This window comes from Camelus dromedarius, chromosome 14 (assembly GCF_036321535.1).
Source record: "Camelus dromedarius isolate mCamDro1 chromosome 14, mCamDro1.pat, whole genome shotgun sequence".
In the NCBI taxonomy this organism is placed as follows: Eukaryota; Metazoa; Chordata; class Mammalia; order Artiodactyla; family Camelidae; genus Camelus; species Camelus dromedarius.
Genome location: NC_087449.1, coordinates 50,985,462 through 50,999,741, shown reverse-complemented (window position 1 = coordinate 50,999,741; position 14,280 = coordinate 50,985,462). Strand labels below are relative to the sequence as shown.

General features: G+C 35.9%; 1 protein-coding gene across 24 annotated transcripts in view; it reads left to right on the top strand.

The window, feature by feature from the left end:
- The window catches only part of EPB41 (erythrocyte membrane protein band 4.1), a 167,088-nt gene that overhangs the window by 130,754 nt on the left and 22,054 nt on the right, over positions 1-14,280 (top strand). For 15 of the 24 annotated variants that reach the window (XM_064493856.1, XM_064493847.1, XM_064493849.1 and 12 more), the window contains one exon: positions 1,499-1,675. In XM_064493856.1, coding sequence (XP_064349926.1) covers positions 1,499-1,675 — 177 coding nt within the window. Of the gene's footprint in view, positions 1-1,498; positions 1,676-3,465; positions 3,517-3,898; positions 4,246-14,280 lie in introns of those variants that run through there. The other 9 variants (XM_064493858.1, XM_064493854.1, XM_064493855.1 and 6 more) reach the window with 5 other exon arrangements.

Here is a 14,280-nt window from a genome sequence, read left to right as displayed (position 1 = left end):
CAGAATCAAAATTATGTCATGTGCCTCACTGATTCTTTTTCATAAACTATTTTCTCTTTGGCATTGCTTTTGACAAAAATTTACTTAATTGAAGCCTATATTGCCCCAGGAAAAACTTTTTAAACACATTATTTAAATAAGTTCCAGTTGTTGTCGTTGGTTTTTTCCCCCCAAAATGAGGCCATTTCCCACGGAGCCAAAAAAAAAAAAAAAGAAAAAGAAAAACTAATCCCAAAATTCCCATAGCATATTAGGAGATATATTTAGTATTATGCTTTTCTTGGATACAGAGCTGCCTTGATATATAATAAACACAGAATTTTTAGCAGTCATCAAGTGACAGGCTCCCACATATTTTGATTTCAAGCTTAGATCTTTTGAGATTTTTGGAAGAAACATGTTGCACAAAGAACATTTGAGTTTTTGTCTTCAAGTTGTATTTCCCGGATTATTTCTGGCCATATCTCCCTTTGGAAAGTTGTTATATGCCTCCTGTTACATAAACTTGAATGTTATTTCTCATATTATTTCTAGCTTTATTAACCTAGTTTTTATCATTTCTCCCTGGAATATCCCCTGTGAGAGCTTACCCCTAGTTGTCAGATCTGCTGGAACAGTTGAGTTATTTTAAGCTGTCAAGGAGACATATAAGGTATTTGATGAATTCTTATTAAGTCATGCCCCATCTATTGATGGTTACTGGAAGAAAGTCCCTATTTTGAACTGTACTAAGGGTTGAAGTTAAGCTGGAAAACATAAGGCTTTTATACTGTGAATAGTATTGATAAAAAAAAAAAAAGCCATTCTGTTACATACCCATGAGCAGTATTATACCCCTGAGATAGTAACAACCTTCTCCGGAGACTTGAGCCAGGAATTTCAGTAATAAATTCTTATATCAAGAAAGGGCTATTCCTATTTACCAGAAACCAACAATAGCAACCTAGTAATAGGAAAGAAGAACTAACTCCAGGTAGAGATAGAGGGATACTGTACAGTTGCAACTCACCAAGGCAGGGCAACCAGTGGTGGGATCGGAATCTTTCACCATGTCCTTCATTTAACAATTACTCCTTACCTGTTGCTGTCTGCATCCTGCCTGAGCTGAGCCTAAATCAGTTCCTAGCACGCTGAGGCTAATTGAGTTGTGGGATTACCTGCTTGGGATGAGGAGTTGTAGATCTAGTGTTGTGGCCTAGTAGGAAGAAGAGTCATAAAATTAAGGAGTGAGCTCCTTATGGATTATATAACTGCTGAGAGGTATGGAGTTATGATGCTTCACTGCTTCCAAGAAAAGCACCTTGTTTAAAAAAAAAAAGCAAGCAAATGTACCATTTTGTATATTTATAATTTGAATGCAAACTATGGATTAATAACATCTATCCTGGATATGGTGTATTTTCTGCCAACGCACATAGTCTGTGATGGGCTTCCCTTGGTGTGTTTTTTTTTTTCCCTGAGTGCTGATTGTTTTGCATCTTTGTCCTTTCAACTATAGGATTTAGACAAAAGTCAAGAAGAGATCAAAAAACATCATGCCAGCATCAGTGAGCTGAAAAAGAACTTCATGGAATCTGTACCAGAACCACGGCCTAGCGAATGGGATAAACGCTTATCTACTCACTCTCCCTTTCGAACACTTAACATCAATGGGCAAATCCCTACAGGAGAAGGAGTGAGTACTTTGTCCATGTGACCAGTTGTGAGAATGAGTGAAATAAGTGTTTTTGTATATTGATATTTTTTATCTGAAAGTTTAGAGCTGAAGTTTAGCTTTGGTTCATTCCAGCTTTAAAGCATTGATAATCAAAACTTGTTGTTTAAGTCATGTGGACTACGCAAGCCAATTATGGGAGCCATTAAGAACTACCAGGCGATGATTAGCTCTGAGAACTGTCTCTGCAGCAGCATACTTCTGGCTAGTGTATGTTTACGAATTGACCATAAGCCAGTGGAACTTTATGTTCAAACTGTGCCTTCGGGAACCAGAGAGTTTACTAAATTTAGTAATGTCAAAATTGGAAAGGGATAAGCATTTTTTAAAAACTTTGTTTGAACATTTGCACAACTTAGAAATGTCTGGAATGGTTGACCACGATTATATAATAAACCAAGGAGGCCCCTAGGCCAGAGAACGCAGAATACTAAGTATTAATGAGTATATTTCAGTTTTAGAGGAACTATTGATGATTTATTTTGTCTTTATGAGTAACATCAAACTTTTAATACACTGTTTTATAAGACCGTCACAATTAGAAGAACCCAGAGATACCTTTTAAGGGCTGCTCTTTTTCTATTATTATTGTCATTACCTGTTTTGGAAATCCTGTACCTGAGTAAATGAATCTGTGTAATGAAAATATCTTAAAAGTTACCTTGAGCATGTATTAAAAAATTCTTTACTTATTCTTTAGCTCATACAGGTTAAGAATGTATATAAATAATCATAGTGACTCAATGAGTGATTGTAATGATTTTCAAATTACATGCTTGTTTTCCCCTCAAAACAATAGCAATTGTAGTTAAGAAATGTAAAGGGATGTCTTAATAATTTAAAAGTATTTGGTTTTTGTGTTCAGAATTCATGGTAAACTATCCAACTTATTATTTAGTTTCTGGAACTGGAGAAGATAATAAAAATTGGTTCACAAAGGATACATTTTATATTTTTCAAAATGCGATTAAAATTGGCTAACAGTTCTCCAGATGAAGTTGAACCAGCTTCACCAAAAAGGCTGGAGAATTCCTGAATGATGATGGGCAGCTAAAGAGAGTTACCAGGGATGATAGGGTGCAGTGTTTCTATTCACTGTCCTCTCAGCCTCCACTCCCTGGTATAAATGGACATTAGTTCTGTATTCCAGATCTAGAGGATGTACCTTGAACTGAGACAGTGACTGCTTTCTGTAAGTCTGTGACTCCATGAGAAAGCACTTGTTGCTGCCTCTCCTGGTTAACCCTATCTGCAAACCATAACTGCATATTTTCTAGAAGTTTCCTGTTTGATTCCAGGCAAGTAATTAAAGATGCTCAACTACTTTGAAGAAGTAACTTGGTACCCTCTTGGATGAAGTTTGGCAAATCTGAACCAGTCTCCATTTCCAGAAAATATCTTATGTCTTAATCGAAACCATTCAGAAACCATCTCAGGGCTGGTTTTGGGAGGGAATGGCTGTTTCATTCTGTGGACTTTTAAAGAAATGACTTTTATAAATTAAATTAGATCAGTGGGGAGTACTTTAGCTCTAGGGTTATAATATTACCCCTCTAAATGAATAATGCAGTAAAAAAGAACTGTATTGTGATAATGATTTATATAGGATAATTCCACTTTCTGGCATATCTTACTTTTTCTTTAATAATTAGGACAATATTTCTGTTCGCTGGGGATACCTCTTCCACCTTTGACAGTATTGTTGTTGCATTGCAAGGCAACTGAATTTTATATAATTTGTGTGTGACCAGGTGAAGAAAACCTCTATCCTCCCCTCGGAAAGAAAGGTTGGTGGGCCAGAGGTAAAGCTGCTGTTATGACTTGTGCTTCTCAATCAGATTTTGCTCTTGTCATGGCACTAAGCAGATAATCCCCCCAGAACTGAACAGCAGCTGCTCAGTGATTTTTTTTTCTTTTGGCTATACTAGTAAATTCACACCCACTGCCTTTTGACCTAACACATAACATTTTCACTGCTGCACCTTTTGCAGCTTTCAATTTGCTTATTTCGGCGCATGGCTGGTTGAAAAGCTGCATGAAGATGTAAATACGTATTCGGAGAGAAAACGAATTTAATTGTACCCTATTCTTTTTATGTTGTCTTTCTTCTTCCCTTTATTTCTTTTGAAAATCATTATAATTTTGCATCCTTTATTTTCCTTTTTTCCTTTTTTTGCTGACCAGTCCCCCAGCTACTTTCTCCCTGATACATATCACTTAGGGGTGTGCAAAGAACCAGTATTGAACTTCCAAACAGATCAGAGAAGGCTGGCTCAACTGAGAGAACTGAGAGCCAAGTTTTTCCTTTCGTAGAGAACATGTGTCTTGACTGGATGGCAGAGTGCAGAAATTGCTGGGGGAGAAAATCTTCTCAATTGGACAATTGAAAAAAATAATTTTCCTTAAAAGTATCAAAAGCATTTGCTTAATATGATGTATACACCTTCATGATGGCCATTATTATTTTAAATCATGATTCAGAGAGAGAGGGGGTGGGAATTTATAATTGAGTTTTATGGGGTTTAGGTTTCTGGGTTTTGTTTTGGTTTTTTTTTTTTTTTTCTTTTTCTGGTAGACCTTGGAGGCTCATATAACTTTTATACTTTTGTTCTTCTTTTGCAATCTTTACAATGTATAGGATTGAGATTTTTATTCCCTTGAGCATAAGCTAATTGCCATACTGAATGAACTGTTGCAGTTTTTAAAGTCTATATGAAGAGATATGAGGATAACATTTTATATTCTGCCATTCTATTTGTAATAAAAGTAACTTCTGATGGTAAGAAGAATGCTTCGTTATTGGCTTTGCCCAATTGACCTAAGAAAAATTGGCAGCACCAAAGCAATGAAAAATGACTGAAAATTTGTGTGAATATCCTTAAAGGAGGAATAAATACTATAACTAACGAAGTCCAGTGATTCCTTGAACTTTCAGGACTCCTAATCTTCATTCAAAAAATTACCTATTGAGTACCCTACTGTGTTATAGAAACTTTGCCAGAATAATTGCCAGGGTAGAGTAAAATAAAAGCTTTCTAAGAGATCTTCCCAAATCCTTTGCACATCCCCAAGTATCATTTTTGAGCATTTTCCATCTGTCATTTTGTTCATCTTTCTCTGTCTTTCTTGATCTTCTACCATGAAAGCAGACACAGGAACGTGCTCTGTTAGTGCAGGATGAAGAAAAAATTAACAGGCAAGAGAGATCTACTGAAAGAGCCTTGCCCCAGCAAGAAAATGAAGAAATTCTTCCCAAGGTTTCTATTCCAATCCCTGAGGATCACAAGTCTCTCAAAAAGTGCCGCCTCTACTTTAGTACTTTTTCATCTCCTCGTATTCCTTTCGTGATGTCTTTTCTCGTGGTTCTTGCATTGGCTGTCTGGTGGTTGGTCTTTCTGTGATCGGAAAACAGGGTGCTCATCTGAAATGTCAAGACTAAAACCACTGAACTTTGTCATTAGCTTCTACTGTGTTATCTCATGTGTGATGCCCTCTGATCTTGATAGTTCGCTGTCCTAGGGCAGCTCTTGTGATCATTTTTCTGTCAATAAAATGTTACTCTTTGTAGAATATGTATCATGGGGTACAAAGGAGTAGCAATGGATTGCCCAAGCCAGCTTTCTTCACCGAAGTTTAACAAATTTAGGGAGATCTGATTTAAGCATATGGCAGGTTGGTACTTTCCCCAAAAGCTTTAACTCTTTTATCCTGCATGTTCTTATTGCCTACTGTTGCTATGTACTCCTCTCCAATGTTTCACACAAAGCAGGATATTCTGTAGAAACATTTGATGGAATATTTTCCTAATTGTCTATAGTTATTTCTGTGGCATGGGCTCTGTAGTTTAAGAAAAAATTTCAACTTGCTCACCTTTAAAAAGCCTTAAAATGATACATTTTAATCTATGAATCCATAACCACTCCTTTTCTTGAGATATCAAATCAGTATATACAAAGGCCTTTTTCAGAAAAGGGCTTTTGACTTCTGTGGCCTTCTTATGTGTATTTCTGAGATGTACAGGGACAAACAACTCTATTCTGCCTGGTGTATAAAAGAGATCTGCAAAGGTTAAATGCAGTTTTCACAAGTATAATGTGGATGGTTTAAGGAAAATGGTGCTGGTGCCCTTTAGCCTCCAGCCAGGGCTGAATTTTCCAGACTATTCTGCCCATCTTTAAAAGTCCTGGAATAACAAATTTCTTCAAGATCTGTACATAAACATATCCTTCTCTGAATGAAAATACTGTGTTACTTCTTTATGAATTAAGTAATTATATTGCTAGAAGCAATATTTATCCATTATGATAAGCTTAAAATATATATAGATATATTTTGTTTTTCTGATGGACTTCAGACCTGTTCATTCTTACATGTGTGTTGGAATCAATTGTTTTTAATGGATGGCCTTGTGAGCTAAAGTTCTGTCATGACAAGTTTGTGTCTTCTGTTTGCATGTTGATTTTTAAGGCTTCCCTGAAGTAAATATGAGTGTGCTCTCACTTCACAATACAACTTGGGTACCTAACCTGTTTTTTTCCCCTCAATATTAATGAAATCTTGCATGTAGCTTGCTTTTTATGGCACTTGAATGTACCAATATGGATGATTTGGTTAATGTCTCAAATATTTGTTTTGAAATCTAAGTTCATAGAAGGATAATCAAACTGAGATTATTGCACTTTGTTTTACTTCTCAACACTTCCCTTGATGAAACTTCTAAACATGACTTTGTTTTTAAGATGGTGACTTCTTAGAGCAAAAAAAGAGAACAGTAAAGCCAAGAATCTTTTGTCCTTTTACACCCACCACTATTGTTCTATTCTCCCTGGAGACATGTAGAAATAATTCTTTGGTATTCCCTGAAAACTGCTGCTCTGTTATTAAAGGCTTTCCAAAAAGGTGAGAAAGGATCAAGGAGCAGGTTAAATTTAAAATCTGATATGAGTATATATCTTACATGTCACAGGCTATATCTGTTTATAAGAAATATTTTGTAATTAAGCGTATTTATTATTTTACTCATAATAAGAATAGAGAGACCTCAGATCAACCTGAAATATTGCAAAGCTGTTCTTTAACACAGAAAGTGATCATCAAAAAGTACTCCCCTTCATCTGTGAAATAGGGATATAAGAGCTTTCTTTATGGAATTAAAAAAAAAAAAAACTATAACATTGGTTAGATTCTTTAAAATTTTTTTTCAAGAAACTAAAAAGGAAATAATCTTAGGATTCTACTGATACTTTTATAACTGTTTCAGATTATATTTCCAGTTTTCATTCTTGTACATAGCTTTTAAAGTAATTATTATTGTAAACTTAACCTTGAATTTCCTTTCCCTTTGTATTGGAGTTATTTCAAGTCCATTAAAAGTCTAGTGTAAGCCAACAATATTTTTCTGTTTTCTGAAGTGCAGCAGGAGCCATCAGAGATCCTTACTGATCCTTTATTTGTTAATAGGGTAAAAATGGTTGAGAGGACTAAACTGCCAGTGCAGGCTCAAAAAGATATGCCCATCACAGTTATCGGAGGAAAAATACTGGACATTACAGCTTTGTATTACCTAAAATTAATGTTGCCAGTATGTATAACATAAAGCTGTGAATAGTCTTGGTTTCTCTCTCACATTTTATTCCATTCTCGATACCAGAGACAGATCCAAATAACTGTGCTGGTTTTACCCTGGTTCACCTTCTTAACATCAGGTTGATAAGTGAAAAACAGTTTGGACTAAAGTTATCAATACAGACCCGTAAAAAGTCTTGGGTTTTTGCCTTGGCTTTGCTATTAATCATTTCTAGGGTGACTCTGAGAAGTTCACTTAATTGCTTGGTGCCCAGATTTCCACCTAGTAATGCAGAGACTAATCTACCTCATGAGAATGAATCTGTAACCTGTTCCAGGAACCAGAAGCTCTAGTTGTCATTTAATTCTTGGTGTTTTAGGGACTGGAAAGTAAAAAACAAACACACATTAACTTCTTGGAATTTTTTGTATAAAAGTAAGCAGTTAAACAGCTGTGTTTATTTCTGTCTACTCCATATTGATATTTGACCAAATGCTTAAAACTACTAAGGTTTAAAGTGTCTTTCCAAATTCCTCATACTCTTAAGCAATTCATCTTACCCATATGGTATACTTAGAGGGGATCTTACTTGAAAGTAAATCCAGCACCTGTACTTTGGACCTACCTTTTAGCCATTTTCTTAATCCTGACACTTGGGTTATGAAGGGGATTCAGTTTGCATGGGTCAGTTCTACTACTTGTTTAGATCTTTGGTAAAAGTTTTGAAGGGAGAAGATACTGACTTTGTTGACTACGATTAAACGGGAGTATCTGTGGACTAGATTTCCAGTTGTCATCTTAGATCCTAGTACATTTCTTTCTGTTAAATATTATTGTAAATTTTACTCTGAAATCTCTGTGAATTTAAGCCAATTCACTTTCTCCTACATTCCTAGGTCATTACTGTATTGTTTGCTATAAAAATGTATATTAGACTCCCTAGGCTTTAGCAGTTTGGTTATTTTTTTAAGGCATTACCAATCAAAATTTATATTTAGGCTTTACCCAATGGTCATGTATTTACAAAAGAAAGACAAAAAAATTCAAAAATAATATGAGACACTTTCTCGTTTTTTTCTTACCAAGGGTATTGAGCGTAGTAAAGATACATAGAACTTTTCTACAGTTTCCTTCCCTTCTGTCCTTCTTCATAGACTTTATAAAATCCTAAACGTCTTTATAGCATTCTCTATCACATTGAGAAAAACTATTATGTTGTTTCTGTTATACATAGAAATTTCACTTTTTTTCGTTGCAAACTACCCATGTTGTTTGTAATTTTGGTAGTGGAAATGGAGACAACTCCGCATTCTTATTCTCTGTTATGCATGGCGTGTGGGGTAACTCCATCTGCCTCCTCTACACTGTAGGGAAGTTTCAGTAAATCTCTTTATTTCTGCTGCTGTCTCCTTTTTGCTGCATCAGAACATGATGTAAAAAAGAAACACATTGGTGTGGACCTCAGTAATGAGCACCTGAAATGGTTAAGAAGGGGTGGTTGTTAAAGTGAGGAAGCCACGTAAAGTTAGGCTGGAAGAGGAAGAGGGGTAGCTGTGGTCAACAGTTACAAATTCACAGAGTATTTCATTTTGTAAATGAAATTCCTGTCCTACTAGAACTTGAGAGACAAAAAGAAGAGAAAGTACAGTATATTACTTCTACCAATCAGAAATAAAGGCTAAGAGCTAGATAACTTTAATAATAGCCTAACTAAATGTATAGATGACAGATTGTTGAGGAAACATATGTTTTAGGAATGCTCTTCTAATCTTTTGTGATTGATATCCTAGAGGGCAGCCCTTCCCTTTATCATATAGTCAGAACCCTGTCTGGGGTAAATAACAGAATAAATCTAACATTTCAAAGATTAAAGAAGGTAAGAAGGCATATAGAGTCCCAACTATCTTTTCAGGCCCCCGAAAGTCAATAAAGGATGCAGTTTAATCTCTCATTTTCTCCTCTATTATCTTTTTAAAGAAGAGTCTCCACACGTACAGGATCCTATCTGAACAAAACAAAGAGAATAAGAATTAAAGAAAAAACATGGTTACTGCTAGCCATTCACTTGTTCATTGCCCACTAGGACAAGGTATTGCAAGTGGGATGCAAAGAGGCAGCATTAGCAGAATTTTAGGATTGGATAGGCCCCTAATCCAGCTCCTCTCCCCTCCAGTGCTTGACTCTTCTATACAATATCATTTAGAGATTCAGAGACCAAGTGGTCTCCCAGGCTGTGATTAAATATCTCCCAAGATACAGCACATTATGTCTTTGGACATCCCAGATTTTTGGATATAAATCATTCAGGTATTAAGTCAAAGTCTGTTTCCCAATAGCTTTCACTTCTTTCACCTCCTAAATGGAGTCATTCTGAAGAATTTTCTGTCTTCCACCTTATAAGCTCTTCACATAGTTAAAAGTAACTCTCACATTGGAATTAGTCATAGTTCTTGGCCTCAGATCACTTACCATCTGATATCCAGATCTGTCCCAGCCTTCCTCCTAGCATGTTATCCTCCTGCTTTCTTCCTTTCTTTTTCTAGCTTTCCTTGTTTTATCAGCTCTTTTTCCTTCTGACTCCTTTCCCCAATGGTTGCTTCCCTGTGGTTTATTCAGTTTTACATCCCTACCCATTGATTTGCCCTCTCTAAAAGAACATTTTGAAATTTCTGGAAATCACAGCTTCTTCACAGATAACACAGGCACTTGAGGGGTAGGGGGATTACATAGAAGAGTAGGAGGGTGAGATAGTTATGTAGCTTTGGAAACTTCTTGTAGCGCAGAATCTGCTGACAAGATTGTATCGCTGTTACGTCTTAAAGAAGCTTACCACCAGAGCCAGTATCCTAAGTTTGCTTGCCTTCTTTGACAGCCTTTCTAACCTTTACATCCCTTAGTACCCCATGTGGTTTGATTTATACCACTGTGATTGATACAATTATGGAAACACTTTCTGTTTAATGTTCTGATTATGACTTAGATCTCCACTAGAAAAAGTGATATTAAATTTTTTAGATGTTAATCCATCTCTTCTAGTTTTGCCTGTCTCAAAACTGTGAGATTCTCAGAGGTGCAGGGCCTTGTTTTAGCTATCTTTGCCGAAAATACCTTTGTATCTCAGATATATAACAAATAATTAAAATTTGTTAAATTGAATTAAATGATTAGTCACATGGTAAAGGATAAACTCTAACTTTTCACTTTCAGTCTCTTGTGTTAGGACACAAATTTGTGCCGAATTAATCACCACAAGCCCATTCAACACATGCAGACAGCCCAGAAAGCCCACATATGGCCCAGAAGCCACTGTCTCTGTTATTAGTCCTGTAGTGTGGTCCCTGGTTTATTCAAAGAATCTACGTATACCTCTGTGATAGGTGTCAGTCTCTCTTGGTTCTGTCTTATAATTTGGTCCAGTTAAAAACTTACCCACTTACCACAAGTCATAATCAGCTATTTTCACTATAGAACATATTATTGAGACTGGGGTGCTTATCTGTATGTGTAAATTCATCTTGGAGTGTGATATCATAAAGGAAATCTGTTATTTAACAATTTATGTTTATCTAAAATACATTGCAGAGAGCAGTTTGATTCATTTGTCTTGTTTTACATGATACAAAAACAACAAAGGTATCACACTCTTGTGATATCAAGAGTTTTGTATGTAAGATAGACCAGGGTAGGCAAACTTTTTCTGTAAATAAATATTTTAGGCTTTGCTGGCCTTATAGTCTCTGTCATAACTACTCAGCTTTGCCACTGTAGAGTGAAAGCAGCATCGACAATAAACAAGTGAACACGAACGTGTTCCAATCAGGCTTTATTTGTGGACACCGAAATCTGAATTTCATGTAATCTGTATGTGTCAGTAAATATTTTCATATTGTTTTTCAACCATTTAAAAATGAAAGCCATTCTTAGCTCCAACCCATACAAAAGCAAGGAGAGGGCTGGCTTTGGCTGCTAGCTGTAGTCTGCTGACCCCTGACATAGGTCTAGAGAAACAGAGAACTGATTAGATACATTTTCTGCCTTTGTACTGTTTCAAGAGCTGTAGTCACAGTCTTAGCATTTTCATTCAGTGGCGAAGTATTTTTGGTCTTGTTTATGATTAGAAATGGAAAACAAAAGACAAGGCACTCGTTCCTATTTATCCAGCAGCCAGGGTACACCTGAATAAAATGTCTTTATCACCACAGCATCCCTGCCTCTGTCAGTTTTCTGAATTGTTTTGTGTTAACTGTGCTCTTCTTCAGTGACAAATCCAGCTGACGCCTTTGTTCTGTTTGGTTTTTAAGGGTCTGCCTCCGTTTTCTTCTAAGGAATAAAGAAACAATTCCCAAATTCACCTTCTCTTCAGCCGAGTTTTAGAGATCTCTAACGAGCATGGTAAAGAAAGTGAAATGGTTTTCACTCTGGACTTCTGGTGCACCATAGTGTTTCGAGCAGTTGTATAAATTCAAGGTTGGGTATCTAAAGGAAATATTTTAGAAAGTTTCCTTTTTCAAAATAAAGGGATTTCTCTGAGAGGAATTCCCTAATTCAGAGCCTATTTGGGCAATATTTTACCAATAAGTCAGAATAAAATAAAATTATATCCTTTCAGAGGTTGTGTTCTGAAAGATTTCTTGATCTGTAATTAGCTTTGGGAGGTGCCTTCTAATAAATCCCTAAACCTGTGTTCCTTTCAGTTCCCTGGTCTAGGATCCTTTAGCTCTGATAGTCAGTTAAATAAATTGTTTACCTATTAGCAGTTCAGCAAGATATTTAAGCCTAAAGAAATCTACTAAGAAATTCTCTTTTTGGAACTTTTTCTTAGATATTTTTCTCACGTTATTTGCACCATTAATATGTACATTTGTCAAGAATAAATCGTATTGCAAATCTAATTCTGGTTGATACTAGTCATTAAGGAAAGGAGTCAGTAATGCTGCACAGACCCACTACCAAAAACAGGAGGGAAGGAAAGAACCTCTGCTTCCGTGGGTCAGCAAGAAATACTGTCAGCCAGTCTTTCTAGAAAAATGCTCTTGTTTTTCCATATTTTCACTCTTCTCTGTGGCCCAGTAATTGTCTTTTGCTCAGTCCTAAAACAGAGCTAACCTATTGACGTGTATTCAGTTCCAAGAATATTAATGTTTTAAATTGGCCTGGAACTATTTGACTTATTTATACCAAGTTTTAAAAATAACTTTTTTCTAACCAGCTTAATCAGGTACTACAACACATGTGATTGTCACATCTGTTAGAAGCATTTTTAATATACTGAATTAGTCCTTTTTTTTTTTTTTTGGAAGAAGCACTCTACAAATTAATAGCTATTAACTATCCAGTCTTGCCACTCTGATCATATTGAAGAGTGAAGAATGGAGTGGGTGTGGATATGTGGGTGTGAGGAGAGCTTGCTTCTGTGATGTGGAATTAACAGAAGCTGAACTGCTCTGTCTCTTACTTCACCTTGAGTAAACCTTGTCTTGTGTCTTCCTCTCACAGTTCTAGATTCTGTTGTATTAGCCAGGTGATTACTTGAAACCAACACTCCACATTTTGAAGTAGTCTATTTACTAGCTCCAAGTATGTGCCTTGTGACCATGTCTGAGTAATATAAGATTTTGAGGTATTTCTCCAGAGCTCCGTTCCTTTTGGGAATTTGTAGAAAATGTTCACATGGAAAGCCATTTTCATTGTTATAGGATTTTTCAGGAGGAGAAGACATAGCTAATTAGTATCTAATCATATTTTTCTGTTGTATTTAGTTTTGTGGAATCAAGATGCTATTTTCTAGATATCAAATTAGGATATAATTTTTTCTTAAGTGCTTATAATGGCTTTAATCATTTTTGGAATTGGGACTTCTGAGAAATCCTGCCAAGTATATTTAATTGTGTTCCATACTAAATGATCAGTTTTCGTATTGGTTATAGCCCCTTCCTCTCCATCTTTTTCTCTCCACCTCAACCCTTCTTAGTATAATGAAATAAAATTGACCGACCAAAAGCTTCTGGTCTCCTAGACATGTTTAGTATAACCTTTAATATTTGCTCAATCATTTTGACTTCTATAGCTCTATTCAGGTTTGAGAACACACATTTGATCTGTGGAGTCCGTGCTGGTGAGTGCAGTGTTAAAGCAAGATTTTCTGTTACTGAATGGTTAAAATTTTGTATCAGGCACTGATTTTGCAGCTGTTTGCTTTTACCTTCACCTATTCTGGGGATAATCTAATAACAGCACCGTTTAGGAAATTATAAAAACTATGTTTGAAGGATGATTGTCATTGGCAAATTTCATTTACTAGCATTCATGAAAGGCTGCATTATGGAGTGATTTTCCTACAATAAGCAATTTTACCAACTATAACTTAATAAAGGCCAGCATCTTCCTAAGTAAGCTCCTTTATCCGGATGTAATCTTTATATGTCAGGGAATAGCACCGGACCATGAAAATGACTCAAGTCTTGTGGAGAAGCTAGTGAGCACTACAAGGATGTATTTCTAGCAAGGGACCAATAGCATGCCAACTTTATTAAAAAAAAAAAAAAAAGCAGGGGAGGATATAGCCAAGAGAGAAAATTTAGAATGAAGAGAGAAGTATTGCATAATTAAGAATGGCACACTAGAGAGGAAAGATAGAATTTTTAAATCATCTTTTGCTAGCACGTGGTTACTCTGTTGTTAGTTTATCCCCATTTTGAATGTTTGTGATTCTAATGTCCTTTTCTAAACTGCCAGTTGGCCTGAGTTTTTCCACAGAAAGTGTATCAAAACCATTATTTATGAGGCTTTTGGGGGTGGAGGGGCCAGGGGATGTTTTTCTTTTTGATAATTTTTGTTCTTTCTTCATTCGTTTCCTTTTTTGGCTGAAGAATGGGCTACTGCTGCTTGACCTGTCATCTTTATGTGCTGTTTACACATGGCTTTTACAAAAGAAGCCATTACCACATCTGATTTATCTCTTATTGCAAGTGCCCCTTTTAAAAGCATTTGTTTTAACTTA